The 25731-nt window shown below is 37.9% G+C and overlaps 3 protein-coding genes across 6 annotated transcripts in view; 1 reads left to right on the top strand and 2 right to left on the bottom strand.

Annotated features, from left to right (window-relative positions):
* Positions 1-502: 502 nt before the first annotated feature.
* Positions 503-15841, bottom strand: C4H12orf50 (chromosome 4 C12orf50 homolog). Its single transcript, XM_063394992.1, has 12 exons — positions 15797-15841; positions 14702-14825; positions 12419-12595; positions 11362-11439; positions 11152-11265; positions 9743-9862; positions 8436-8543; positions 7037-7144; positions 6612-6809; positions 5086-5175; positions 4415-4506; positions 503-3823 (listed from the first exon to the last, which is right to left on the bottom strand). Exons 1-12 carry the CDS (start codon positions 15839-15841, stop codon positions 3761-3763), a joined length of 1317 nt encoding a protein of 438 aa, XP_063251062.1. The 3' UTR covers positions 503-3760.
* A 1363-nt stretch (positions 15842-17204) lies between these two features.
* RLIG1 (RNA 5'-phosphate and 3'-OH ligase 1) lies at positions 17205-24738 on the top strand. Of its 2 annotated transcripts, XR_010080249.1 has the most exons (8): positions 17205-17365; positions 19284-19401; positions 20800-20895; positions 21286-21402; positions 21794-21988; positions 23078-23247; positions 23344-23450; positions 23808-23943. XR_010080249.1 is itself a non-coding variant. In XM_063396373.1 (7 exons), exons 1-7 carry the CDS (start codon positions 17276-17278, stop codon positions 23994-23996), a joined length of 975 nt encoding a protein of 324 aa, XP_063252443.1. In that variant the 5' UTR covers positions 17205-17275; the 3' UTR covers positions 23997-24738. The 2 variants fall into 2 exon arrangements, 1 of the variants encoding a protein (XP_063252443.1); XM_063396373.1 differs by lacking the exon at positions 23344-23450 and having other exon boundaries at positions 23808-24738.
* Positions 24736-25731, bottom strand: part of CEP290 (centrosomal protein 290) — a 53084-nt gene continuing 52088 nt past the window's right edge. For all 3 annotated transcript variants that reach the window (XM_063396368.1, XM_063396366.1, XM_063396367.1), the window contains exon 54: positions 24736-25489. In XM_063396368.1, coding sequence (XP_063252438.1) covers positions 25310-25489 — 180 coding nt within the window. In that variant the 3' untranslated portion in view covers positions 24736-25309. The remainder of the gene's footprint in view (positions 25490-25731) is intronic.

Below are 25731 nucleotides of genomic sequence, written 5' to 3'. Positions count from 1 at the left end.
CTGGAACGAATAAAGTAGACTCTCAGTCTGGGAACATCTCTTTTCAAAGACTTTTCTGTTTCCCTTAGAAGAAGTTTTTGGTGAGAACTTTCCAGAACAGGAGATAACAGAAAACACTTTTTGGAAAGTGTGTAGTATGAGAATTAGGATTTTATCACCACTGTGCTTTATAAACAAACAAACAAACAAACAAAAACACAAAATCACAACTATTTAGCAGTTTTGAATGTGGGTTGTCGTAGTTCTCCCGTGGCCTTTTCTCTGAATGCAAAGCCTTTGCAGAACACCACGGCGAGGCTGCAGCTGCGCAGAGCCGGACCCGAGCGCACGCCGAGCAGGGTCCTGCAGGGCGTTGTTCAAACCCATTCCTGGGGCTGCACCGCCGCCTGGCGGCCTCAGACTCAGTCAAATAATTGACAGACTCGGTTGGTTTTTAAATACATTTATATATTTACATAGGTATTGCTGTACAAGGGACATTTTATCAGAAAATATCTTTATTAGGGGAAAACTGTAAAAATCCTTCTTTTAAAACAATGTCTACAATTCCCAGGGACATTTTACTCCATTTTTATTTTACAACCACCAATGCCTTTCTTGTTCAGGTGCTAACTTGAGATGGCTTTTCCTACCTTAATTAATAAACAGAATATGTACAATATCAGTGCTTCTGAGATGCTGGGAGTTAGTAGTATTAATGTAGCCATACAGGTTTTTTAAGGAATGCAGGATCTCAAATTGGAAGCTTTGCAAATTTTTGTCGAAATACAGGTGGTAGCACTGTTATTCTATTTATTGAGGAATATGATTCACCTAGATTAGATGTCTGATGTGCTTTGAGAAGTACCATCTGGAAAAACATTAGCATATTTTAACATGTCTAGGGTGAAAGCAACAAACCACTTATTTCCCCTGGGCCTTCCAATTCAGCAGCAGATTATGGCCAAGCATAATATCAAGGCAAGTGCAACTCTGCTTCAGTGGCCCTCTGCCTCTGATCTTTGACTCATTATCTCAGAGCTTATTTTCAACTGCTCTAAGTGTAAATCAGTGAGGGGGTCTATCATGCGGTGATTATGTGAAAGTACAGAAATGCAATCAATCTTTAGGGCCTCACTGCATGAAATGCTGAATGCTCTCAGTTTCCTTGAGCTCCTCTCTGGGGCTTTATTGACAGTGAAAAACAGGCAAGATTAAAAAGTATAACAGGGAAAGTGTGATCTGGGAAACGAACAGTTATTTTTATTATCTTAGAGAATCTTAGGAAAAAACAAAGTTGTGAAAGGGAGATCTTAATTAAGAATTTGCTCACACAAAGCACTGGATCCCTTAATGTTCCTCTGATTTCTGTCAAGAGCAGCTAACACCTCAGCAGCTAACACCTCACAGGATCTGTAAATATCTTGTTGAGCCATATATTTAAAGTGTAAATGCTGAGGTATTTTTTGGTATCTGTGAATTCTTGGGTTGTGCAAGTGATGCCTAAAAGAACAGTATTTGTAAAATCTCTAGAGGAAGCTCCTGTGAAAATAGTCCTGAAGCTGTGATTTCACAAAAATTGAGGATCAGCCCAGTATTATCCTCAAGGGCACATCCTTTTCTTCCTGCATTTCCTTGTTTTTCCCTTGAGAAGAGCCTGACCCTTAGCCCAACCATCTGCTGGGATTTTCGTATCTTAAGATGCTGGGAAATTATTTTCTTTTGGCTTTGGTTTGTTTGTTGCTTTTTCAGGGTGGGGAGGTGGGTTAAATTGTATCAGGAGGTGCCTTGTTCTTTATGATCCCAGTCAGAAAGATGCTCAGATTCTATAAAGGACCTCTTAAGATCCTGATTTTTTGAGACCACACTAAAAGAAAAGGAAGATAGTAGAATTAACCCTATGACCCTTCAGATGCTGGGAGCCCCAAATCAAATGGGCCTCTGACCCCAGCCTAGCACACCCTGCAGATTCTATCCACAGGAAATTATCCCATTTTGGTCACTGGAACTTGTGCGGGATTTTCCCAAAGAAGCCAACTCTATTCCTTATTTCTACTGTCAAACAGAAAGGATGTCCCCCTGAGAAATTGCTGCACTGCTGAATAAAGGTGAGGGAGTGTAATCACCTGTACCAAGCAGGAGCTGCTGATTTTCTCCTGTGCTAAGGGATCTGTGTGGCACAAGCCAGCAGGCAGCACATGCAGCACAGCACAACCTGCACTTACACATCCATAAAGTAACAATATTAACCACTTGCACAAACTAAATCTTGAAATCCTTTTTAACAGAATGCTAAAATCAGACCAGCATAACAACATTTGCCCATGACCATTTATAGTCTTAGCAAATTCAATACTCTAAATCATGGAGACATTAGACAAATAGGAAATGTAATTTTTATATTTCTTTTATGTGAAAAACAAAAAGGGAATTTAAAGCCTTTATCAAGATATTAAAAAATAACTTGCTACAACAGCCTTCTGAATTGAGATTTTAAATTGCCTCAGGCAGACAACATGTGAAATGTTGCTGCAAGGCATCATGTGCTACAACTTGAACTGCCAATATCTAATTAGAGGTGGAGGGAACATTTCCAACACACCTAGTCTTTGATTTTAAAAAGATGCTTCTTTGCTTTTACATTTTTACTTAGGTAAACCAGATCCTCTAGGTTTTTCTATTCTTCTCTCAGAAAAGTGATGCATAACTGCATATATGTCTATAATGAGTACAGCATGTTCTAACTTAAATGATTAAAATTAAATTTCAAAATAAAATCAAAATTATACCACTATTGAGATAATCAAGTAGGGCAGAGAAACATATGACTATATTTCTCATAGAACAATAGAACCATTTCAGCTAGAAGTACCCTGGAAGGTATCTTCCCAGCCTCATGTTATAAGCAGTCACAGAAGAAAAGGCTCCAATGTGGGAAAATGCTTTCATTCCCACAGTTACAGGTGCCATCGAGATAATGACTGGATCCTAGTATTACAGAAAGAAGTCTGAAGGGCTCTCTTCAAAAACTGATTATGTTCTAAGAATGACCAAAGGTCAGGTAAATGCAAAAAACTGACAAAACATGAGAAAAAGATACGAAGTCATGTATATGTAACACTTCAATATAAGGTTTGTTTCTCCAGAAAGCAATATTAAAGAATCCTTCTTATGAGTCTTCCTCTCTGTCTTTATACAACTCTTCATATTTTAGTTTGAAATGCATGTAAATACATATCTCAGGTAATTCTGAGTTTTCTTGTGAAGTTTAGTTCATAACACAGCAGTTCTGCTGCTCCACTAGAACTGCAAAATCTCAAGGTCAAATTCAGACTGAATCCCCAAATGTCTGGCAAAACAGCTAAACCATCTAGAAATCTGGCTTTTGTACCAGCAAACCACATTCTAGAATGCATTATATGACTGCTGTTTAGATTAAAAGTCCTCTGAAACTGCTAAGTGTAACTAATAGTATTTATTCATATTAGGAATTATGCCTTAAAACATCTATCAAATAAAATAGGGGAAGACTCTGGTTAGGGATTTTTTCTCTATGAACTTTAACTATCAGTCAGAGCCGTAGTCTGTAAAAATAACTTCAACTGCCAAATTTTTATAGTAGATTAAACTTAGTGAATAGAGATCTTTATATGTCATCATGCAGAGCATACTTTTAAGGATTTTTAACCAGTTTTGAAACACTGCAGTGTGCTTCCTTCCTGCACCTTCTTTTTGGATTTTGCAGTTCCTTCATCTTTGGACATTCCAGTTGATAATTTCCTTATCTCCCTTTAGATGTTTCTTTTTCTCCTTTTTTATTCACTTCCATGTCTTCTTTACTCTGCTGTCAAAACAGATATACACAAAATTCTGTGCATAATTTCTCTAGAATAAAACTACATGCTCTTTCAAGAAACATTTTAAGAAGTAAAATTTCAACATGAAACACGAGATAGAGGTTCTAATCTCAGCTTTCAAGGCAGCTGCAAAATGTATGAACAGTCTTCAGGGTATCTTGGAAACATTTTGTAGCCTGAGTCCTTTCATGGATTCAGACCTCAGCTGGTTATTTTTCAGCCATTGCTGAAGCTTCATGAACAATCCAGCAGAGAAACAGATAGATCAAACTCATACGGTCTCTACTGTGTTTCTCTGGTGCTAAAATCCAAAACCTGCCTTTTGTAGCACTTTACTTTAGAGTACACATTTTGCTTTCATATAAGTATTATTGTTAAAAAAAAGTTAGAAATTAGGTTAGTTATTCATGTCTGAAAACAAACAAAACTATTAAGTGCTTTTTCAGCTATTCAGCATTGATCAGAATCTTGCAGGTTATGAATGAGGAAGTTTTACAAGGACTTCTACATTTTCTAGGTGGGCAGAGACATGCCAATTCTCCTAAAAAGGTTGAATTGTAACCATTTCTATCAGTTACCTGAGTGGTTATTTTAAATTTAGAGATCGGTTTTGCTTGTGGATTTCTTTTCCTCCAAGCTGGTGAATTAGAAGATCCTGAAGTATATTTGCCTGTAGGAAAAACATACACATTGTTTCCTAATTTCAGCCACAATTTCAGGAAAGATTTCCTTAGTTTGATCTGTTTGAATTAAATTTGAATTAAATTTAGTTTGAATTAAATTACATTGGCTGAAGTTTCAATGAATACATCAGATGAGTCAGACCTTGCCTCTGAAACAGAAGTTAGTAGCAAAGGCAGACCCTCTCTAGAACTTTAAAGATAATTTGCAATATTGTAGCATATCCATGAGGCTCATGTGATCTTCCAAATAAGATTCTGCTATGGACATCCTTGGTTTTAACAAAGAGAATGTTCCTGGGCTAAAGACCTTTCCAAAGACATTAACAGCTTCTGTTTTATCCCAGCTTATGAAAGCCCTATATACAAAGCTATATTACGTTTTTGTGCTAGACAGTTGATTGTGCCTCAGTATATGTTGCCTAATCACAAAGAATTTTCAAAAAAAAATTTTAAAATTAATATTATTAATATTATTAATTTAATTCCATCTCAATATGATTCATTAAAATTAATAATTTCTTAATAATCCTACAAATTTCAGTTTATACACAATGTGTAAATATTACCATAGTTTTCTGTTTGTGTCCAAAATCTCCTATTGGTGTCAGGCTGATTCTTTTGTTTGGAGCCTTTCTGACCATAGGACTCAGGTACTGCTGGAAAGAAAGGCAGCAAAAATGTTAATAATTGTTCTTATGACAAAATTGCTCATTCTCCTTTTTTGAAAATGTTCTTTCTATCCTTTTTTAACCTGGAAATTTAATAAAATGCATTCTTCACATAAAGAATGTTCTCTCTATAATCCCTATACCACCTTGTTCATGTTTAATGAAATCAAATATTCAAAGAAAATAGAAAAAAGACACAACTATTTGTCCTTAAGACAAAGCACCAATCTTGGAATTTGTTTCACTTTACTTTATTCACCTTAAAGAGGGCATTACTCTGTCTGAAGGAGGTCTCTGTTATTAGAAATTAAGACAGGGAGGCACCTCAAAATGGAGAGTGAACCCAGCTTAAGAGAGATGACTGAAACTGGGAAGATGAAATCACTTTTTTGATTCCTGATTATTTAAATTATTTACCACTAAATCTGTCGACAAAGTGACAAATGAAAAAACAAATTATCCAGAGAAACCATGGACACAGAAACTAAAAATTCAAATAAAGCCCAAATAATGTACTAGATTGGGTGAGACTATATATATATGAGCAAGATAAAAATAAAGCAAAAGATGCAATCTGAAGCAAATGACCAGAAAGAAAGATGCAAAACTCAGAATCCCACCTGTAGGTTTCTTGTCAAATTAATGACATAGCATGTACCATCAATAAGACAGTAGAGTAAGATGAAGGAATGTACCATCCTTTATGAACAGCAGAAAGAATAGATTCAGTCCTCTGTCCAACATAATTAATGTGAAAAAAATAATATTAATGTTTAACACAAAGATTTACACTGCATTTAAATTGATAACAGAAGCATGAATAAAACCCAAGCCCTTGCTTATTCAAGCCAAAAAATAATCATAAATAATGAAAATAAATACAAATCCATAAAAATGACAACTCCAGTGAAATCCCAGTTATGGAAATACATGCTGCAAAGCAAGGTCATTCTTTCATACCCTACTGGAAAAACAAGTTTGAACAAGAAATGTTTCTTGAGGCACAACTGAAATTCTGCTGCAAAAAATACCTCTACTATAAGTAGAAGTAGAATAAAATAAGAGCTTAAAGGTGGAGTTTTCAAGGTTTATGAAATATTTTATGTCACATAAGACATGCTGTAAAAAGTTGAGATCACTATATTTGTGCATATCACCACTTCATTGCATCCATGAATTCCTGCTGTAAAGATGGCTCAATTATTGTTCATGAATATTCTATCTGACAAATTTTAAAGCTTTATAAATCTTTACATTTCTGTCTGTGGATATGGCTGAAATCTACTTGTGAAAAATATGCTTGATCAAATTTCCTCATGCCTGCATTTAGGCATAAATAACTTATTATTTACGTGTGGAGACCCAACTGAACGCAGCACAACATAGACAGGCATTTAAAACATTCTGTGTACACAGGAACCCACCTGTAGATCCATTGAATTTTGGTTTTTGAGTGACAGTCCGGTAGACTACATAAGCTGATCGTCGAGGTTCTGGAGAACTTAAATGAGTGTATCTCCCAGTTTCTCTCCCATATGGACTCGGAGAAGCAGTTTCATCATCCTTACTTTGACCCCTTTGTTGATAACTTGGTTTTACTTTGGGGTCCGGGGTGCGAATTCCTAAAAGTGAAAATACAACCAAAGAGGTTGTCCTATTGTTCAAAATTTCACATAGTGCAGGCAACTGAAGACTGAACAAGATTTAAAAAATGGTCGTTGTAGATAAACCAATCCAAGCATGGGCTGTCCGTATTTGACACTAAGAACAGAAATTTACTAGATAGTGCTAAATTATCTCACAGCTTAGTAAATAAAATGAATGAAAGCTGATGATTTTTTCAAAATACCTTTGCCAGTTACTGCATTAGCTGAATTTCTTCGCTCCTCAGAAATCCTTTTATTTTCCTTTACTTCCTTACAGTGGTGGTTCTTTACCTGTTCAGTGCGGTTTGTATCTGAGGGATTAAAATAACACATATTCAATTTTTAGAAGGCACAAAAAATGTTCATAGCCAAAAATACTGTGGTGTTTTGAAAACATAATCTCCTGCTTCATAAATAGGTCCCTTTGGGTGGAACATGGTTTCACATGTTAATTATTCTAAGTGTCATTCCCCAGAAGGAAACCAAAAGTGTCTATATTTCCTCTAGCAGAATAAATCTTGACGGCCAACTCAAAAATTAACTCTAAATGCAAAAATCAGATCATCTTTTCTCTATACTGCATAGGTGTGGACCTCTGGAACACCCATAGAGAACACCCATGGAGACCAATCCATGCACTTCAAAGGATGCCTGTGAACTATGAATGCTCCTGCCTGTAGCATCTGGATACTCCCTGGACATGTGCTGTGCCTGAACATAAGAAAATACTACAAATGATGGAGATAAATTTGCAACAGCACTGGTAGCATAGGTAAGCCCACTTCAAACTACAAACAGAACTTCACAGGGAAAGCTGCATTTCAAAGTAATCACAGCACTCTTCTATTGGGCCTGCTACTCTTTGGGAAGATGGGACTTTGTTTTCCCTTTTTTCCTGCTAATATAAATAAACACTTTATTGGTTTAGTGGTTCCTCTCACTTCAGGCCAAAATGTGACAGAAATGCTCTCCTTTTGCTTCAGTTTATGGGGTAGACTAAAGACAAAAATCTGTCCTTTTTTTCCCTTTTATTCTAAAAATTGAAAAGAAATAACTGGATGACAATCTGCTCACAATAACATTTTCTACATTGACAAATTGACAAATATATTCTGGAGCTCCCCTGTAAAAAGGATGAAACTCATCATTAAGGTACTTTGATGCAGGTATTTTAATTTGCTATATGTCACTAGTTTTTGACAAACACACTTTTTCACAAGTGTTATGCTCTTTCCTTAACTATACTTTTACTGGTTTTATTAAGTCCTGTGTTCTGTGAGATACTACCTACAATCAAATCTGTTTTACTTGTCTGAAGTGGAAACTGCACAGCACTCCCCATGATCTAGTTGAGCATCAAAGATGCTTTAGTAACTCAGGGACTCATAACTGAATCTATCAGAGGATGCAAACTGGCTGAAAGAAGCAGAATTAAGCCACAACATACAACACCTGCTGTCATCTTGCAGTGAAAGTAATCACACTGATAATGGAAAGTTCACTTCAGATTGGTTTTACACAAAATATACAATGTTCACCACACTCGTAGAGGAACAAAAGTAATCTAATCTAAAAATTTGCAAATATATAATAATGAAGTACCTTTCACATTGGAATACTTTGATGTAATTGGTTCTCTTTCCCGAGGTAGTGCCTCAAATCTGTTCCCATCAACAAATATGTTCCTCTGCATCACAGAGCCACCACCTCCTGTAGGAAAGGAGTCTCACAAAGTTATGTATACTCGAGAGCACCCTGAGAAAGGTGAACAGTGCAAAGAGTCTGCTTTTTAAATGGCATGTTTTTAGCTGGAGTAGAAAAATACAATGAATACAATGAAACCAAATAGCTGATTTAATAAGGCCCACAAAAATTAGAGAAAATAATCTGTTAAACAGAGCTGTTAAATAGTCTGTTAAAAGCTTTAAATACATAAAATTGTGAGCAGAGATTCAATTATTGAATTGTGACTCAGTGGTATCTGTTTATACTGACATAAAGAATATCTAAAAAAAAAGATACTTTTGTACATAAAGGTCATAGGAAAAGATGTAGAATGTGAGACATATTTCTACTGTGCAATATTTCTGGAGCTAGAAGACACACACCAGTTTTCTCCAAGCTAGAGCAAGCAGCCCTGGCATGGTGTTGCACTATTTTGCATTGATAAACTACGGGGGAAGAAAAGAATACTACAATTATCACTATTTTTATCACTAATAAATGCTTGTGAAAAAAAGGATTGAATACCACAAAGTATTAAGTAAATTCAAGGAGAATGGGGCATTCCTCAACTTTATTGTCATGATTCAATACTGAACTCAATTGGTCAAAACAGTGTGTCTTCATTATGGTCAGTCAAGTTTATGCAGAGGGATTGGATTCTTTTACACAAGTTGCAGGATTGCAGGATAACTGAACAATATAAAGCTTATTCATCTTAACTATGGATAGTCTCACAAAAATAACAGGTTTTGAAAGCATTTTGAGTTCAGACAGTTACAGAATGTCCTGAGTTGGGAGGGACTCATCAGGATCAAGTCCAGCTCTTAGATGAATGGCCCATATGGGGATCAAACCCATGTGCTTGGCATTACTAGCACCAGGCTCTAACCAACTTGTCTGCATCTCTACTCTTGCTTTTTCACAGAACCTTTTCTTTCCTGAAATCAACTGTAATTTACATGAAGGATTTTTTCCAGTGCAATCCTAAAATAAGCAAAATATATAATCATAAACAATGAGTTTTATTGTAATAAATAATGGTGCAGCATGAGACAGAGTGTCTAGAACATAAAGAACATATAATAACTCAAATGCAAAGTGGGGAAGTTTAATGCATGCGTATTTAGTTATTTTATTTACCACATGATGTTCAGCAATGAGAAGCTGATGCTACAGTATATTACCTCCATTGTCAAAGGATTTGTGATCTTTTCTGGGAATACTCTCTATTGATACTCTCCTTTCTGAGCTCTCTTTTTCTTTTCTTGTGTTATTAAATCTTGTAGGAATGGTGTTACCATCACCTGAAAGGCAACAGAAAGTATGTTTAGCTGTGTGTAAGCACAGGTAATGGCACTGACATTCTTTTCCTCCTATCCCTAAGAGCCATTGATTAGTTTAGTGCAGTTTCTCTTAACCTCTCATTTCATAACCTTCCTTCTCTTTTATTAATTATTTGAATCCTGTCTAGTGTAACTGACATCTATCTTTCATACTCTGTAAGAAAATATCGTAATTCATAGACCAAAGAAGACTATGACTCCAAAGTAAAGACCCAGGTATCAATTACCTGCTTATTCATGAGCTTTTCACTATCCATGAATTATATTTATTAATCCTATCTAATTGAATTCATGGCATTTTCAGGAGGCATGTCATCATAGTACCTGAAGCCTCAGAGAACTGAATTGAAAAACTGCTTTGGGGAAATATATCTATCTTTTTCTCTTAATGTATCTCATGATAAATACACTTCTTACAAGATATGTTCACACATTTGTCACTAAGTCTTTCATCTATAGACTAAATATATCTATGTATTTGTTAGAAATAATTTATCAAACTACTTTAATAACAAATATTTCAAATTTATAAATTAGAAGACAATAATAAATAGTGAACCATAAGAACTGGGGTAAATGTTTATAAATTTGTATTCCTTTGACCTTAATTATGTTGGACAGACTAGAATTCAAAACAAAATGTAACTCTTTTGTTCTTTTCTTTCACAAGACAATTGGAGGAGTTATTTAATCTAAATTTAGTTATAGAAAAGTTTGATTTAACACTACATTTTGACGTCAAGACACCCAAGGTAACCAGTAGAGATCATGGAGCACCTCTGGAAAAGTGGCTCATCTCACCCTTTGGCACTGCCTGGTGATTCAATAAAACGGAGATTCATTGGAGTTCCTGTCTCTCTCCATTTTCACCAGAGAGCCTAGGTGAGAAATTTAAACTACATTCCTAGCCTTAGGATGGTTAAAATTAGACTACAGAAATCTTTATCATGAAATTATATGAAATACCCATGTTGTGTATGTCAGGAAAGTACAGATTGGGTTAATAGCCCATTTCTACCTTTTCCATCCACAATTGATGCAGGTCATCAGCACATGTGTGACTACACATATGGCAAAAAAAGAATGAAGTGTTTTTTTAATTTGCTCAAAAATATAAATATATTTTTTGTAATATTTTATTTTCCCTAAATTTAAAAACTAGGGAGGAAGTGCAAGCTATGTAATAGTTTCTCCCTGTTGCAGCAATTTTAGGGGTGGTAAATACAGTCCAACGAAATCACAATACTTGCCTTTCTGCAGGTTTTGTTCAGTAGTTTCCAAGGGTAATAACTCATCTTGCCACAGGGAAGAAACAGTTTTTGTTGATTGGTGTTTGTAAGGGTTTGGAATCTCATAATACTCTCCTACACATGCCACAAGAGGGGAAAAAAAAAGCACCCTAAAGTTTAATGTATTGGAAGCTTTGTTTTTAAGGAAAGAATGATTAGTCTCATAGTTACCAGATTTATAGCATATATCCCTTATTGCTCTTTCCTCTTCAATATCTAAAACAGTCTTAGGCATCCAGTTAGAAACATCTGCAGGAAATATTTGTAAAAGATTACAAGATAACTATACAAAGACTTTCAATGATTCTTAATAATAAAACATGATAATGACTTTAATTTTTATCATTGGTTATTTTTGGGTTTGACTGCAACCTGTGCTTCTGGACTGAAAAACGGTTACTAAGTATTAGGTATTTTCAAGTGCAATGGGATTGCAGTTAAAACACATTTTAATAAGCAAATGTTTGTTAATTCAAAAGGATTCAAAAATATCTCCAATATTCATTTTCAAAAGAATCTTTCATTTATAGCTACCAGAGAGTGCTTGTCACCAAAGCTCTGCCCAAAGCTACTATCCTGTAATGTCTGTTGGCTGAGCTGGTGTGGTGAGTGCTCCTGATCTCTCTCAGGTAAGGCAATGAAGATCAGCAAAGCCCTACTCTCTATATTGTTTAAGTGGCATACTCGGGCTGAAACCAAGTTAGCAAGCACTGACAGGCTGGTCTACCAGCCAACCTGATGGGCAGTGGGAAAGTTCAACTAGTGGAGAATTTTGCATCAATTCTCTTTACTAGATTTAAGAACAACTTTAACTAAAAAGCAAGACTGCCTACAGAATTTGGTAAATCAGGTGAAAAAATACTTAAATTAAAGTCACACAACTATCTTTTGTAAATAACCTGTGACTTCACCTTCTCTGATGAGTGCATGCAGCCCTTATTCAAAAATTTGTTTCCCAGAAGTGAGGTACCTCCTTAACTTGTAATTGAAGAGTTTTTGATGGCCATTTCAATTGGATCACAGGCATTAGAAAATACTGCCTTGCTCACATCTGGTGACTACCCGTTCCAACATTTTAAAGATTACATAAAAACTATTTCAAAAAACTCTTTTCAACAACACTTTAAAAAAAATTGTAATGGTTATTATAACAAATCAGTTGTGAAGTACATCGCAAGAGCTGACAAAAACCATTCAACTTGCTTATAAAAGAAAAAAAACTGTTTACAGTTGTCTTCCTCATCATCCTCCTCTTCATCCTCCTCCTCATCATCTTCCTCATCACTGAGGTTTATAATCAGTGGAGGGTGAATTGGTACTAAAACATTCTCTTGATTTCTGAGTGAGTCCTGATGATGGGCTGGATGCAGAATGCCTCCTTGGACATCCTGTTTCAATGGCACATCTGCAGACAAGGACATTGGATTTACTTTGTTAGAAGGAAACTAAAGTATTACACCCAGGTTGACACCAGCAGGCACACTTCTGAAAACATCCTCAGGATGTTTTCCTGGATTAGGAATTATCTTGTGCAGAGGTTTGCAAGAGAGCACCTTTCAGCTCCAGAAAGTATGAAAAACACAGGTTCCAGCTCCTGTGAATGGGCACGGGCACTGCTGAATACACACGTTTGAAAAGAGGAACATCTTCATCACTGCACTGTTTTAAAAGTTGCAAACATGGTGTATCAATCCCTACAGCATCCATTTTGGAGAATTTAGCAATGCTAAGCACAGGATTGTTCATTTTAAATTTGAAGATTTTATTTACATCAAACTAAATCTCAACTCTCATTACTAGGTACAAAATGTAGATTTTGGGAGGGAATGTGATGTTCTAGAAAATAATTTACACTTAATCAGGAAAAAAATCAGAAAATATATTATTTTCCTAAGGAATTTATCTCCACACATAATATTTTCAGCAAAATGGCTTTAGTGACTAAATGACTAGAACGCCACTAAAATGTGTGGGATAACACATTCCAAGAGCCAGGAAATACAATGGACTAAAAAGAAAAATGAAGAAAGATGGTGAGTCTATGGTTATTGTTCAAGCTGACTAATTTGCAACCACAGTATTCTGTGCATCATATTAAAAATATTGAAGCTTGATATATTTTCCAGTCAAAAACAAAGTGTGAGCGTTTTTCTATTATTCTGGTTGTTTTTATTCTTGTACATCTCTTGCTTGTCTAGGAGCAGCATATATATCATGTTAAACCTTTTCTCATAACATGATTGCAAATCAGATTTGTCGTATCTCATGTAAGAGATGTGTAAGATACAACACTAACTTGATGGAGCCATTTTCACTGTTCAGAACAGGCTATTTTTAGCTCCAGGTAGAATAAGCCAAATCAAACTTAAATTAGTTTAATAAGATTTTTAAGTGTAAGAACAACAACAAAAAAAGGTTTAGTATATTGCAATGCTATTGTAGCACACATAGGCTTTGAACTCGTACATATTTCAGTAAAAAGTAAAAAGGTTTGGACTGTATTCTAGCTGTGATTGTTGGACATTGCTCTTACACAGGATCCCCTTGCCCACATTGGCTTTAGGGTACAGTCTCTAACTTGCCCCACAGCCAAAGGCGTGCCTGTGCTGTGTAAGTGGGAGCTGTGCTGAAGGCATTACGGGCACTCAGAAAAACAGCACGCCAGGTCTGGCCTTGATCCTGTGTGCTTAGTTAGGCTCCACACACACAGATATGACTGGCTACATTTTCCTGTGGCAATTTCAGCAACACCAGGTTGGTAACTTGCTCTCCTCACTCCTGCTTCTGACATCTGTCTTTGTTCTTTGCTCTGGACTCTTTAGTTATCCTGTTTCCAAGTTCCACATGTATACCAGGATTTCTGATACTCAACAGCTCCTCTTAGAAATGGATGACAGAAAAACCACAACTTGTAATGGTGGAGTTTTCCACAAATAAGAGTGTTGCTTTACACACTATTACTGTACTTCAGTAACATGTAACCAATACTCAAGTCCAAAATTTTTATTCAAAATAACAAACTGGAAATATATCTGCACAAACACCTCTGGAATCTGATGTTATCTCTACCAGGGGCACCTTATCCATACATGTTGTGCTCTATCAACAAATATCGGTGTCCCCACCAACCTCCTCCTCCCACCACCCACAGTACTTTTGATTTTTCTTACATTATATTACCTGCATACTAACCATTTGAACTACTAGAGAGATTTAATCTATCAGAAATCCCAGTTAAGCGACATTTTTTTCCCATGGATCTCAGCAACCTAGATGTGACTTCATCTTTTATACCACTAATAGATATGAAGATTCACAAAATGAAAGCTAAAACAATTCATGTGCCAATCTTATTCAAATTCCTTTCTTTCCCTTAAACTTGCTGGGATAGCAGATCATACCTGATTGATTCACCATGGTGCATTTCTTGACCTTACTATATATTACATGAGCACTGGAAGCTATTTCATTATTCTAATGAACAAATTGTTGAGAAAATATTTTTACTCACTGTTACTAGGTGGTAAATAAAGTCCATTTATATTACGGGGTTTTCTGTGAAAGAAGTCACAGCTTATCCTCCTACAGCCTACGGGCTCTGTCTCCCAGAAACAGGAGAACTTGCTGTAGTTTTGCTGCAGGAGAAAACAGTTTTCAGGTGTTGTAAATATAACAATCAAAATGGAATAAACAGATTAGTACATGCTGTGTGAACATAGCATTGACTATATGACAGTTCACACTGCCATAAATATATGACCAAGATTTTGTAGGACCACATTCTTATAGCTTACAACATTTCAAATTATCTTTTATGACTGTTATCATAAGCTCTAGATAGCTCTAAAGTTATTGAGTCAGGTCAAGGGTGTTTGGTGATGTAAAATTGTTTCTAGATTAGAATAGGGGTAAGACAGTCTATTTATTTTACTACAGACTTTTCATGAGCTGCTGGGAAGGAAAAAAATCTCTTAAGTAATTTAATTGACATGTGGCTAAGTTTACTTTTCTGCACAATGGAAAAATCAGCTCAATCTCCAATGAAATGTGCTGTTCAAGTACAAGTCTTGCACTAATACTGCCTTACTATTAAAGGACATGAATCTATGGGAAAACATGGGGTAAGAAACATAACCCAGAAAGATTCCCAACAAAAACTGAAAAAACTTGGGCCTTGATGTTGGCACTGCTGCCATTACTCTCCTCTCACCATCTTTCAGCTTCAGCTGTTTTTAAAGATGACAAAAACCCCTACTGGGAATATTAGACTGTCTACATAGATTTGTTTAATTATTGTTTCTTTACTCATACATATACTCATATTGCTGCTGTCCCTCTATTGATCAATGTGGCACCAGTTAAAAAGTCTGCACAATATTGCAGAGAGAGCACTTTCACAACACGAGTCACTTCTGTTAGTCATACATAAAATTTTTGTTCTGCATCTCTGTCTGATCAGAGTTTGCAGTTTTTAGCATCATCTCTGATGATGCAATTCACTTATCCTTATAACCTGAGGTATCTTTCTCAAACATATGATAAACTTGTAATTCCAAAGAGGCAAGTGCTCACGAGCCTTACTCTGAATACGTAAACTCAGGTTTACATCCTGGGTGTGAATGGTATCCCGCCTGAGAACTGTAAATGCCATGTTGCGGCTTATTTCTGAATGAGTTTCTGAGTAATTTTTTAAATGAAAACAAGGCCATACTTGAAAATACCGGACTATTTGGAAGCAGGTTTCTCCCAGTTCCAGAAATTAACAGCTATTTCTAAGAGCAGCATCTCCAAAAACTTTTGGATTATAGGCAGTACAACCGGGCCATCTCCTGAAACACAATGCCCATCTCCCAGGCATTAACATCTAACTCCCTGACCCTTAAAAATGGATGGAATAACCAAGAGCCCTAAACACATCCCTGCATTTTTACCAGGCAGAATGTAAGTCCTTCTTTGAATTAAAGCTATCAGCAGTCAGGCAAATCATCTTATCCTGAAAGCACTTTTCTTCCAAATACCAAACGTTCAGATGAACTAAAACTCAGTGGATAGCATAGCTAAAACAAAAACTAGTTGAATGAAGCATGTGGTACCTTCTCCATGTGGTTGGGCTGTTGAACTGAACGGAGAGCAGTTGTTAGCCAGGATGGAATGTTACATTTTAACAGTTGCCAACTGTTCCTCCAGCTTGGGACATCAGCATGATGCTGCTACATCACCTGTCCAGGCTGAACATCTTCTTTCTCTCTATTGCATCCATGTGAAATATAGACTATCAGATTGTTTCAGTCACCCATTCTGGTGCTTTTTTAATGTGAAAGGGAACAAACCAATTTAGTGAAGCCTAAATAATACCCAACTTCTTGCTGATGCAGCTGTGGCCTTAAAAACAAATCTCTAATACCACGAAGATACCACAGCCTGCTGGGCAACACCAGGCAGAGGGAGAAGTGAGAGTATGTGTGAGAGAAAGAACCCTCGGACACCAGGGTCAGGGAAGAACGGGGAGAAGGTGCTCCAGACGCCGGGGCAGAGCGGGTCTCCTGCAGCCCGTGGTGAAGGCCATGGCGAGGCAGCTGTGCCCCTGGAGCCCATGAAGATCCACGGTGCAGCAGAGATGGACCTGCAGCCTGTGGAGGGCCCCACGCCAAGGCAGGCGGGGCCGCACCCAAAGGAGGCTGCGAGCCCATGAGACCTGCGCTGGAGCAGGTTCCTGACAGGACCTATAGACCCAGGAGTCTATAGGAGTCTACTCTCGCCGGAGCCGGCGCTGGGGAGAGCGCAGGTGACCCCGGTAGGGCCGGCCGGGCAGAGTGCAGCCATGGCGCCGCTGGGCCCGCTGTTGGGCAGAGGCAGCCCCGCCCCGCCCCGCGCACCAGCAGCGGCGGCGGACTCCATTTCCCATGGCGCAGCGCGGGCTGGCGGCGCAGGCGCCGCGGCAGCGGCGGCGGACTCCATTTCCCATGGCGCAGCGCGGGCTGGCGGCGCAGGCGCCGCGGCAGCGGCGGCGGACTCCATTTCCCATGGCGCAGCGCGGGCTGGCGGCGCAGGCGCGGCGGCGGCGGGGGCGCGGGCGGCCGGGGCCATGAGGCGGCGGGGCGCGGTGCAGCGCAAGGTGCCGTGTCTGTTCGTCACCGAGGTGAAGGACGAGCCCTCGGCCAAGCGGGAGCGACAGGTGGCTGGGGCAGCACCGAAACGGGAGGACGGGAGGGCGGGGGCAGGCAGGTGGGGCTGGGCCCGTGGCCGAGCCCAGGGGAAATCGCTGGGTCCGCGGCTTGGTACAGCACGGACTGTGTCCGAGTCCCCGGCCGCAGCCGAGTGGCGAGAAGGTCGGCTTTAGATTTAAGGGAACCTCACGGGGAGGTTTGTATGGGGTTCTCCCGCTGAAATGCAGGGAAGAAGGGCCGTCTGAGTGCCGTGTCAACTCAGCCCCACGCTTTTCCTGGCAAGTGCATACATGTGTTCACCCTGATGCTATGTTTGTTTTTTCTAAGTGAAGGCCACTCCAACATGACCGCACGGGGAGCCTGTGTGAAACCATTCTGTCATTCCCGTCTGTCAGCCTCGTAGGAAGAAAAATGAGCCTCTATCCCTTTGATTTTTTTTTATTTTGGGGGTGTGTGTGTGTGTGTGTGTGTTGTTTTCTTGTTTTGTTTCCCTCCTTGTTGTTGTTTTCTTTTTGGAATATCAGTTTTATGACAGAAAAAAAATGAGGCCGTGAGATGTGGACAGATTGAGGTGGCACTCACTTGTCCAGCTGCAGACCTCCAGCTTGTGTTCCCTGATTTTAGTAGCAGCTGCACAGTGAACTTGAATGCAGCTCTCTGCATGACCTTCTCCCATTGGTGATTGGCTTCTGGGTAAAAGAGCTGAAATGGTTGCCAAAACGACAGTAACATAATTGTTCAACTCAGAGTTAAACCATCTCAATCATGGTAATGTAATCATGTACCTCTCTACTCTGGTGATTCTTCACACAGAAAAACCTAACAGGGTATTAGATCTGGAATGGGCACATGCTAATTTTGTTTGGGTGGTTTTGGTTTGGGTTTTTTGTTTTTTTTTTTTTTTTTTTTTTTTGTTTTGTTTTGTTTTGTTTTGTTTTGTTTTGTATTTTTGATTTGGTTTTTGTTTTGGTTTTTTAAGTTCAAGCAAGGGTAAAACATTGTTACGACTGGTAGGGAAGAAAAGGGGTGGTAGTGGTGGTAAAACCAATGGGAATGTTTTCTCACTACCCTGAAATTTTCACTGTAATCTTCATATATGCTATTTGTTATCGTTACATATCTTATAACTATAATATGAAACAGTCATGTCATGTAACATAGGTTCTCATTTTATGAATTCCACATTCTGTTTCAAGACTCCTGCAAGACAAAGACTTGCTTTGCGTTTTGCTAGCAGAAAGAGTCCAGATTAAAAGTCAGAGTTGACTGAAGAGAGAAGAGGGAGGTATGATGATTATAGAGAAAAAGATTTGAATCCAAACACAACTCATTATGTGTTTGCAGTGAAACTGGTAAAGAAGCTGTACAGAAGTCCTAGAGATTTGTACTAGTTGGCTGTTTAAGATCCACAGATGATGTATTTCTTTGCTATTTTGAAACATAAAAGTGTTCAGCTGACATTGCTGATACTAAGTGTTTAATATCAAGATCCTTTTGCCACCTTGCAGAAGCACACCTGCTCTGTGTATTGCACTAATAACATGGTGCTATTGATTTTCATCTCCAAACTGAAAGCTGGGGAAAGCTAGTTGTGAGTTACTTCTATTCTATTGCCACCCTAATGCAGGAAGGTGGATCTCAAAATGCTGCAGTGTTGGACTGTGGAACCCTTCTAGTTTATTGTGGAAAGCAAAGTCATCTCTGAATAATCATCAAGAATGGGAAAGACAGAGAGACTTTTCAAACAGATTGGTCTGGTTCTTCTGCCTTAGAGTACTTTGCAAACTATCAAGTTTTGAAGAAACTATTAGAAATCAGCTCTATAACGTGTAACATTTCAGGAGGTGGATTTATGGAGGCCAGCTGTAAGGAGCAAGAATCTGTATGAGTGCAAGGCAGTAACGTAGCCTCTTGTCTTCTTTTCAGCCGTTTAAAGTTCTGGCAACTGACACGATAACTGGAAAGGCATTAGAGGCAGATGTGCACAGTGCAGTTCCTACTGAAAAGGTGGATGGAACCTGCTGTTATGTAACAACGTATAAAGGTAATAAGGAAGATGCATTTGCAGATTTATCATGATGACTAGAACTCATTTTGCTTAGTTTTCACTTTTGTTGTATGATTTATATACAGCTGTTGTGAATTAAAGTATCAATAAGAATCTTCACCACAAAGTAATAGTCACCATAGACTTAGAAGGTGTTTCTAAAGTTGTTCTGGCATCTACTCTCTAAAATACATGAAATACTATTTAAGTGAATATGAACATCCAGGAACTGTTCCGGTTTTTATTAAGTTTTCCTTGCAGACTGGGTCATGTATAATAGTGTCTCATTTTCTTGGGGAAGGTTTATAGAAGTACAGAGGTAGGGAGGAAATGAGAAGATTGGTTCATTGACTCACTGGGGCTCGTGCCTTCACCTGCAGTTGTAAGGAAACTGTATTACACTAGGCAGGACTGTACATAGAATCTAAAATAGATTGGAAATTCATGTAGTGTACTTCGAATTTAAATAGTGGGTGACTTTGTGTCTTGGTTTGAAAGACAGATATCTGCTAGGAAGGGGCAGGACTTCCCTAGAGATGGAGAATTCAAATCCCCTCCCTCCAAATTATTCCAATTAAAAAAATTAAAGGAGCTTTCAGACAGGGGTATGGGGATAGGAATAACAGTTCTTTACTAGTATATATGACAAATCAACAAACAAACAACAACTACAGCATCAATAATAAACAGAACCAAGAACCTTGAGGGCTTTCTTTTACAAAAGCCCAGAGCAGTTTGATCTGGGTGCCCCTGCAGGGCTCCGAGAGACCGAACTGGAAGGGAGGAAAGTCCCGGGCCGGTGGATGAGATGAGGAGCTCTGCATTGGCAGCTGGAGCAGCAGGGGTGTCCCGGCAGGGCTGGGCAGTGCAGGGCTACAGAGCAGCAGGGGAACCTCAAGGCTCCGAGGAAGCAGCAGCGGTGGGGGGAGGCTGGAGAAAGCGAGTTCAGGATTCCCGGGTACAGGAGCAGATGACTGTAGATTTCCCAGGACAAGACAGAGGCAGAGGGCAGCCTGACCGTCCTCCTCGGCGCTGAGAGCAAGAGTGCCTCCCCCTTCCCCAGATCTGTCTTTTTGCCTTTCCCAGAGCTCATCATCTCTCCCCTCTGAGGGACACTCCCAGGGACTCATAAACAATAGGTGTAGCCTCGTGCTGCTATATCCCTCAAGTACTCCTTTTGTTCTGACTAAGTAGTCATCAAGGCTTCTTGGAAACTTATGGGAAAAAATTCTGTGAGAAGAAAAAAAACCAAATCTAATCCCCAACACTTTGCTTACAAAATATCTCTAGTGGCAAATGGGAATTCCTATCGTGCCAGTTATGTAGTGGGTTTCAGTACTCTGCAGGGTATGGTCACATCAGTAAAATGCTTGTTTTATCTTTGGAAACTCCTAGGACAACCCTACCTGTGGGCCAGGTTGGATCGAAAACCCACCAAACAAGGTGAAAAAAGGTTTAAACGATTCTTGTATTCATTGGAAGATTGCAAAGGTTAGTGAAGATTTCTTTCCTTCTTTCTGGCAGTGTAAGTGACCCGCTTAGAAAAACAACTAGGCTAACATTAGAAATATCAGTGATCCTGCTCCAGTTTTTTTAACATCACCGTTTACATTGAAGGGCTTTAAATTGGAATAAGTAGCTAATTTTTTAATGGTAATTTTTGAACCTTTACATTTCTTAAAGGCTAAATGCGTCTTTAAACTATCCTAATTGTAGACAATTTGAGTGTGACAGATGTTGGTGTTTGTACAAAGTAACTGGGACTAGTGTCTGTAAAACAAGGTTTAGATCAATGCTTTTTTGATAATTGCATTGAAAGACGACTAAAGCAAACTTGGTTAATGGTTTGCCAAAAATGAACTGTTGCATTTATATGTCTAGAATTTATTTGGAATATTGAAGAGGATTTCAAGCCTGTTCCAGATACCTGGATTCCAGCAAGGGACATAGAGTTCTCTAATGGCAATCCTTTGCCTGATGAAAATGGACATATGCCAGGTACCTATGATGCAGCACAGGTAAAACTGGGGAAAGGCGTGTGTGAATTTCTGAAGTGAATTACAATTAGTTCCAGAATTTAAAATAGTAGTTAACATATTGAGAACAAAAAAAAAAAAGGAATGTCATTCATTCATTATCCAGAAAGGCTTTGTTCTTCTGACAGGTGGAAATAATTTCAGTCTGCTGTACAAACTTACAGGCCTTCAGCTGAAGGCATAATTGTCACATTTGCATTCTTCTGAGACACAACATTTTTTCTTTTTACTGTTTCTGTTTGTAGTTAACGGTAGGGTTAACGGTAGGGTTTTTTAAATGCACGTAGCAGCTTCTAGTATGCATTTAATAACTTCAGGTATTTATTTTGGTAAAAAGTAGTGTTTCCTGACAGGTTGGGTGCCCGTGGAGAAGAACAGTAAGCAGTATTGCTGGCACTCATCTGTTGTAAATTATGAGGCTGGAATAGCACTGGTATTGAAACACCATGCTGACCCAGGGCTTCTGGAAATCAGTCCCGTGCCATTATCAGAAATTTTAGAACAAACATTGGAGCTTATTGGGACTAATATCAATGCAAATCCATATGGTAAGTTTGTATGGTCTGTTCTTCAATACTTTTTTGCTTTAGTGGTATTTTTAAGTGAAATCAGTGCATTTTCTTTGTGTAAGTTTTTTAAATGAGTTTTCCAGTAGCAGCCTTCTTAGAAAGGAGAAAAAGGGCTGGCTGAAGGAACTCTCATCCAGAAATACTCACCTTAGAAAGCTGAGTTGTCATGGGACTAGTTATGTCCATGAAACCTGTTACTATAAAAATGCATTGCTTTGGTCTTTCAAAAAATATTTTGACTGGAAAAACTGTTCTAAATATTACTATTAAAATGCTAGTAAAAATTAAGTTTGTTTCTTGGAACCTTCACTTTTTTTACATATTCTTTTGATGAACTGAAGTAGAAAACTGTATTCAACCATTTTTTGGAACCCCTAAAGTTAGTCACAAGTTAGAATTTTTTAATTACAAAATAGGAATTTTTTTAAGGAAATGTAATTTAGGCTAAATTTCAGTTGTGGCTTCTTCCTTTAAAGGCCTTATAACGAGAAACTGATTACGTATGAGCACATGTGAGTTCTAACTTCTGTGCTTTGTTGTTAGGATAACTTGCAAGGATGGATAGGAAAAACAGTCCTACCCGGTCTTGAGCATTTCCTCAGTTTGTACAAGAATTGCAGCAAAAAGTTCTAAGAGCTGTGTTCTTAAATTAAGATTTATGTTAACATGAAAAGGCAGTGCAGTTGTTAACAGCCCAGTTCTAAGTATTCATGAGAAGATATGCCAGACTTAGCAACTAAGGTGTTTGTGCCATTGATTGTGATCTGAAGGATTTATCTGATAGCTTTATGGTGACTGAGGAAGTGACCACAAGGAAAAAAACAGACAACTGTATAAATCTTTGTGTCATGTTTATTTTATACAAAGGAGGAGGAAGTTTTAATAAATATAAATTAAAATGTGAGGAGAGACAGCTGCATTTGGTACTTAAATTAACTGTTCTGTTAAAGACAGGACAAGGTTGTAGTATAATAGAAGCTTACCTTTACAGAGTGCTTTTAAGATGTCTGCAATAACAGAAGTGAGGAAACACAGTAACTAGGAAGATATTTGTTTCTTTAAATGTAGGATTAGGAAGCAAGAAGCACCCTGTACATCTTCTGGTCCCCCATGGGGCATTTGAAATAAAGAATCCACCTGCTCTGAAGCAAAATGACATCCTGTCTTGGTTTGAAAGCTGCACAGAGGGTAAAGTTGAAGGAATTGTGTGGCACTGCCATGATGGGTGTTTAATCAAGGTAAGTATGTGAATGGACTTGTGGAAAGCAGTAATAATTCATAAAAGGTGAAATACTGTGTTAATTTTTTGTCTTTTTTTCCATATTCTTTAATAGTAAATGTTCTCCAACAAATGAGATGACAGTAGAATTAGTAAAGCCACTGCATCACTACAAGGACAACATAACATATTGAACTTTTTCATTCCCAGCATGCCAGTAAAGTAATTGAGAACATATTTTCTTGCCTCTCTGTATAGGAATCATTAGTTTTAAAGCTTAATTCTTGTATGTAAAAATGAACTTCTTGTAATGTTGACTAATAGAAAAAGTATTGTTAATAAGAATGGGATTTTTGATTAATTAGCAAGTTTGTATTATTTCTGAAACTGTGGAGGGCACCTTGGTTCTGGTTTGCTGTTTGTGCTTTGTTCACGTTATAGAGATAACTTATTAATAGTTTCAAGTGCCCTGATGGGGAGGATCCTGGAATCCATAAACACCCACACGCTTCCCAAGCTGGGAATTGTTGCACTACTCTATCAAAATGGCTGAACTGATCTCCTTTCCTTTCCTTTTAGCTCCATCGCCATCATCTCGGTTTACCTTGGCCACTTGCAGAGACGTACCTGAACTCTCAGCCTGTTGTAATTTCTTTCAATAGAACTAAATATGACTTTGACTTTGAACCAAAGAGTTTGTTTCACCATTTTTCAGTGTTGGATGGACAAAGATTTGACAGACTCAAAGATATCAAGTTTGATGCTTGAAATGATTTTTTTTTGTTTAAGTTAACTGTTGTATGTCCTGCATTCCTCTTACTTGTGTCTACCACAGAATTCTTCATGAATACTCTTCTAGCTTAGGCAACAGCCCAGGTATTACTGTATCATTTTAAGTTTATCCTAAATGACTAACTTTAAATAACAGAGATCTTGCTTCCAGCATGTTTATTTTATGAAAAACCCTTAACTTTTGAACCCATTCCCAGAAACTGTTAGCATTAAGCATAGGAAGTATGTTTTCTACCACTGTCTGGACCTAAAAGCTTTACTAATGAATGCAGTCAACTAGAAAAGTTACATAGGTTGTGCTTCTGCAAATGTAATTATTATGACTCTATTGTATGTAGGTTTGAGACTTAGCATCAAGTTTCTTAACAGTAAAAGGACATATTTCAGGGGGGACCAGAATTAGTCTTAAAATTTGACAGTTTTTTTAAAGTTGTAACAGTTTCTTACAGGGATGTCATTAAGTGTACATCTACAGCATTATGCTATTATTTAAAAGCCCAGTTTATCTGTATCCTACTTGCACTTGCACTACTTTGGGACAAAAAGAGTAAATAGTAGAAAATACAGTAGTTTTATTTTGGAGAGCTTAGTAAGTGGAGAGAGACATGACTTGGCTTAGTAATTCCCATTTACAACTGTGTCTCAATTAGGAAACTTCATCAAGGGCATATTAAGTAAGATAAGGTATATAAATAATAAAGGTGAGACCGAAAGATCATTTGAGTTGCCTTTATTTCATCTCTGCTATAAAAGTATACATCCAGCAATAGAAAATAAACAAAAAAATGAAAAATCAATTATGTACAAAAATACCAGTGGTTTGGCTGAAATACTATAGCTTCATTTTCAGTTCTTTGTTCTTGAATTTTTAAACATTGAGGTAAAAATAACCAGGGATGCAAGAACAGACATCCAGCACACTGACCCTGAGTTCAGAGTTAAACATTACGGTTGCACAAGACATATTCTTACTGATCTGGGACTTAGTGTACTTAATATGCTGACAGTTTAAAGGCTTATTAACTTATAAAAGAAGCCCAAGGTTTTAGTTTCACCTGGCACTAAATTAACTGTTCTGAATTAAAATATATTATTGCACAGATGCTGGGAGAGGTAAAACTCGCTTCTATTTTGACTGTTGTGTACAAATACTGACCATGAACTGTTGAATAATCCAATTCTGCACTCTTAGGTGTGTGCAAACTAACATAACTTTAAGAGACTTGTATAATTCCAAGATAAACACCATTTTCTTTTTTGTATCAATGATGAGGCTACTGAACGCTACCCTAATCAACAGAATGTTGCCTATCCTGAATGCCAAACTCTTCATACAGCTGCTTCAATCTCTCTTCTAAGATAATGTTTTTTTTAACTTCTTCTTTGTAGTTGTATTTTAGATCCTCAAGTTCTTCAAAAAAGGAAGGACTGTAGGTTTCTAGTTCACTTCTCAGCTGTTTTGTCTCTTCCTATTGAAAAGAATGAAGGAGTACCACCTTTATCCAGAACTTTGTCAATACCACACAACATCTTTTTTTACCTTTTTCTTAAGGGATTATATGATAAGAGAATTAGGATCTTGTCTACAAGCAAAAAACTCTACCCGTAAACAGCACCTAAAAACACAAAACACGCTTTGGAGACCTTGTTTAGAAATTGACTGTGTCATTAAATATTAATTCAGCTATTAAACAGCTCTTTCTAGCTAACC

Source organism: Prinia subflava, chromosome 4 (assembly GCF_021018805.1).
Source record: "Prinia subflava isolate CZ2003 ecotype Zambia chromosome 4, Cam_Psub_1.2, whole genome shotgun sequence".
NCBI classification, from domain to species: Eukaryota; Metazoa; Chordata; class Aves; order Passeriformes; family Cisticolidae; genus Prinia; species Prinia subflava.
This window is presented reverse-complemented; position numbering and strand designations above follow the sequence as displayed.

What these genes read in the sequence shown, in the direction of transcription:
- RLIG1 (XM_063396373.1), top strand. Translation starts at nt 17,276, where the DNA reads ATGAGGCGGCGGGGCGCGGTGCAGCGCAAGGTGCCGTGTCTGTTCGTC. An exon ending in CGGCCAAGCGGGAGCGACAG is followed by an intron (nt 17,366 to 19,283) that starts GTGGCTGGGGCA and finishes TCTTCTTTTCAG; the next exon opens with CCGTTTAAAGTTCTGGCAAC. An exon ending in TATCAATGCAAATCCATATG is followed by an intron (nt 21,989 to 23,077) that starts GTAAGTTTGTAT and finishes CTTTAAATGTAG; the next exon opens with GATTAGGAAGCAAGAAGCAC.
- C4H12orf50 (XM_063394992.1), bottom strand. Translation starts at nt 15,841, where the DNA reads ATGGCATTTACAGTTCTCAGGCGGGATACCATTCACACCCAGGAT. An exon ending in GGATGATGAGGAAGACAACT is followed by an intron (nt 11,440 to 12,418) that starts GTAAACAGTTTT and finishes TATTTCCTGCAG; the next exon opens with ATGTTTCTAACTGGATGCCT. An exon ending in CAAATCCTTTGACAATGGAG is followed by an intron (nt 8,544 to 9,742) that starts GTAATATACTGT and finishes CCTTTCCTACAG; the next exon opens with GAGGTGGTGGCTCTGTGATG.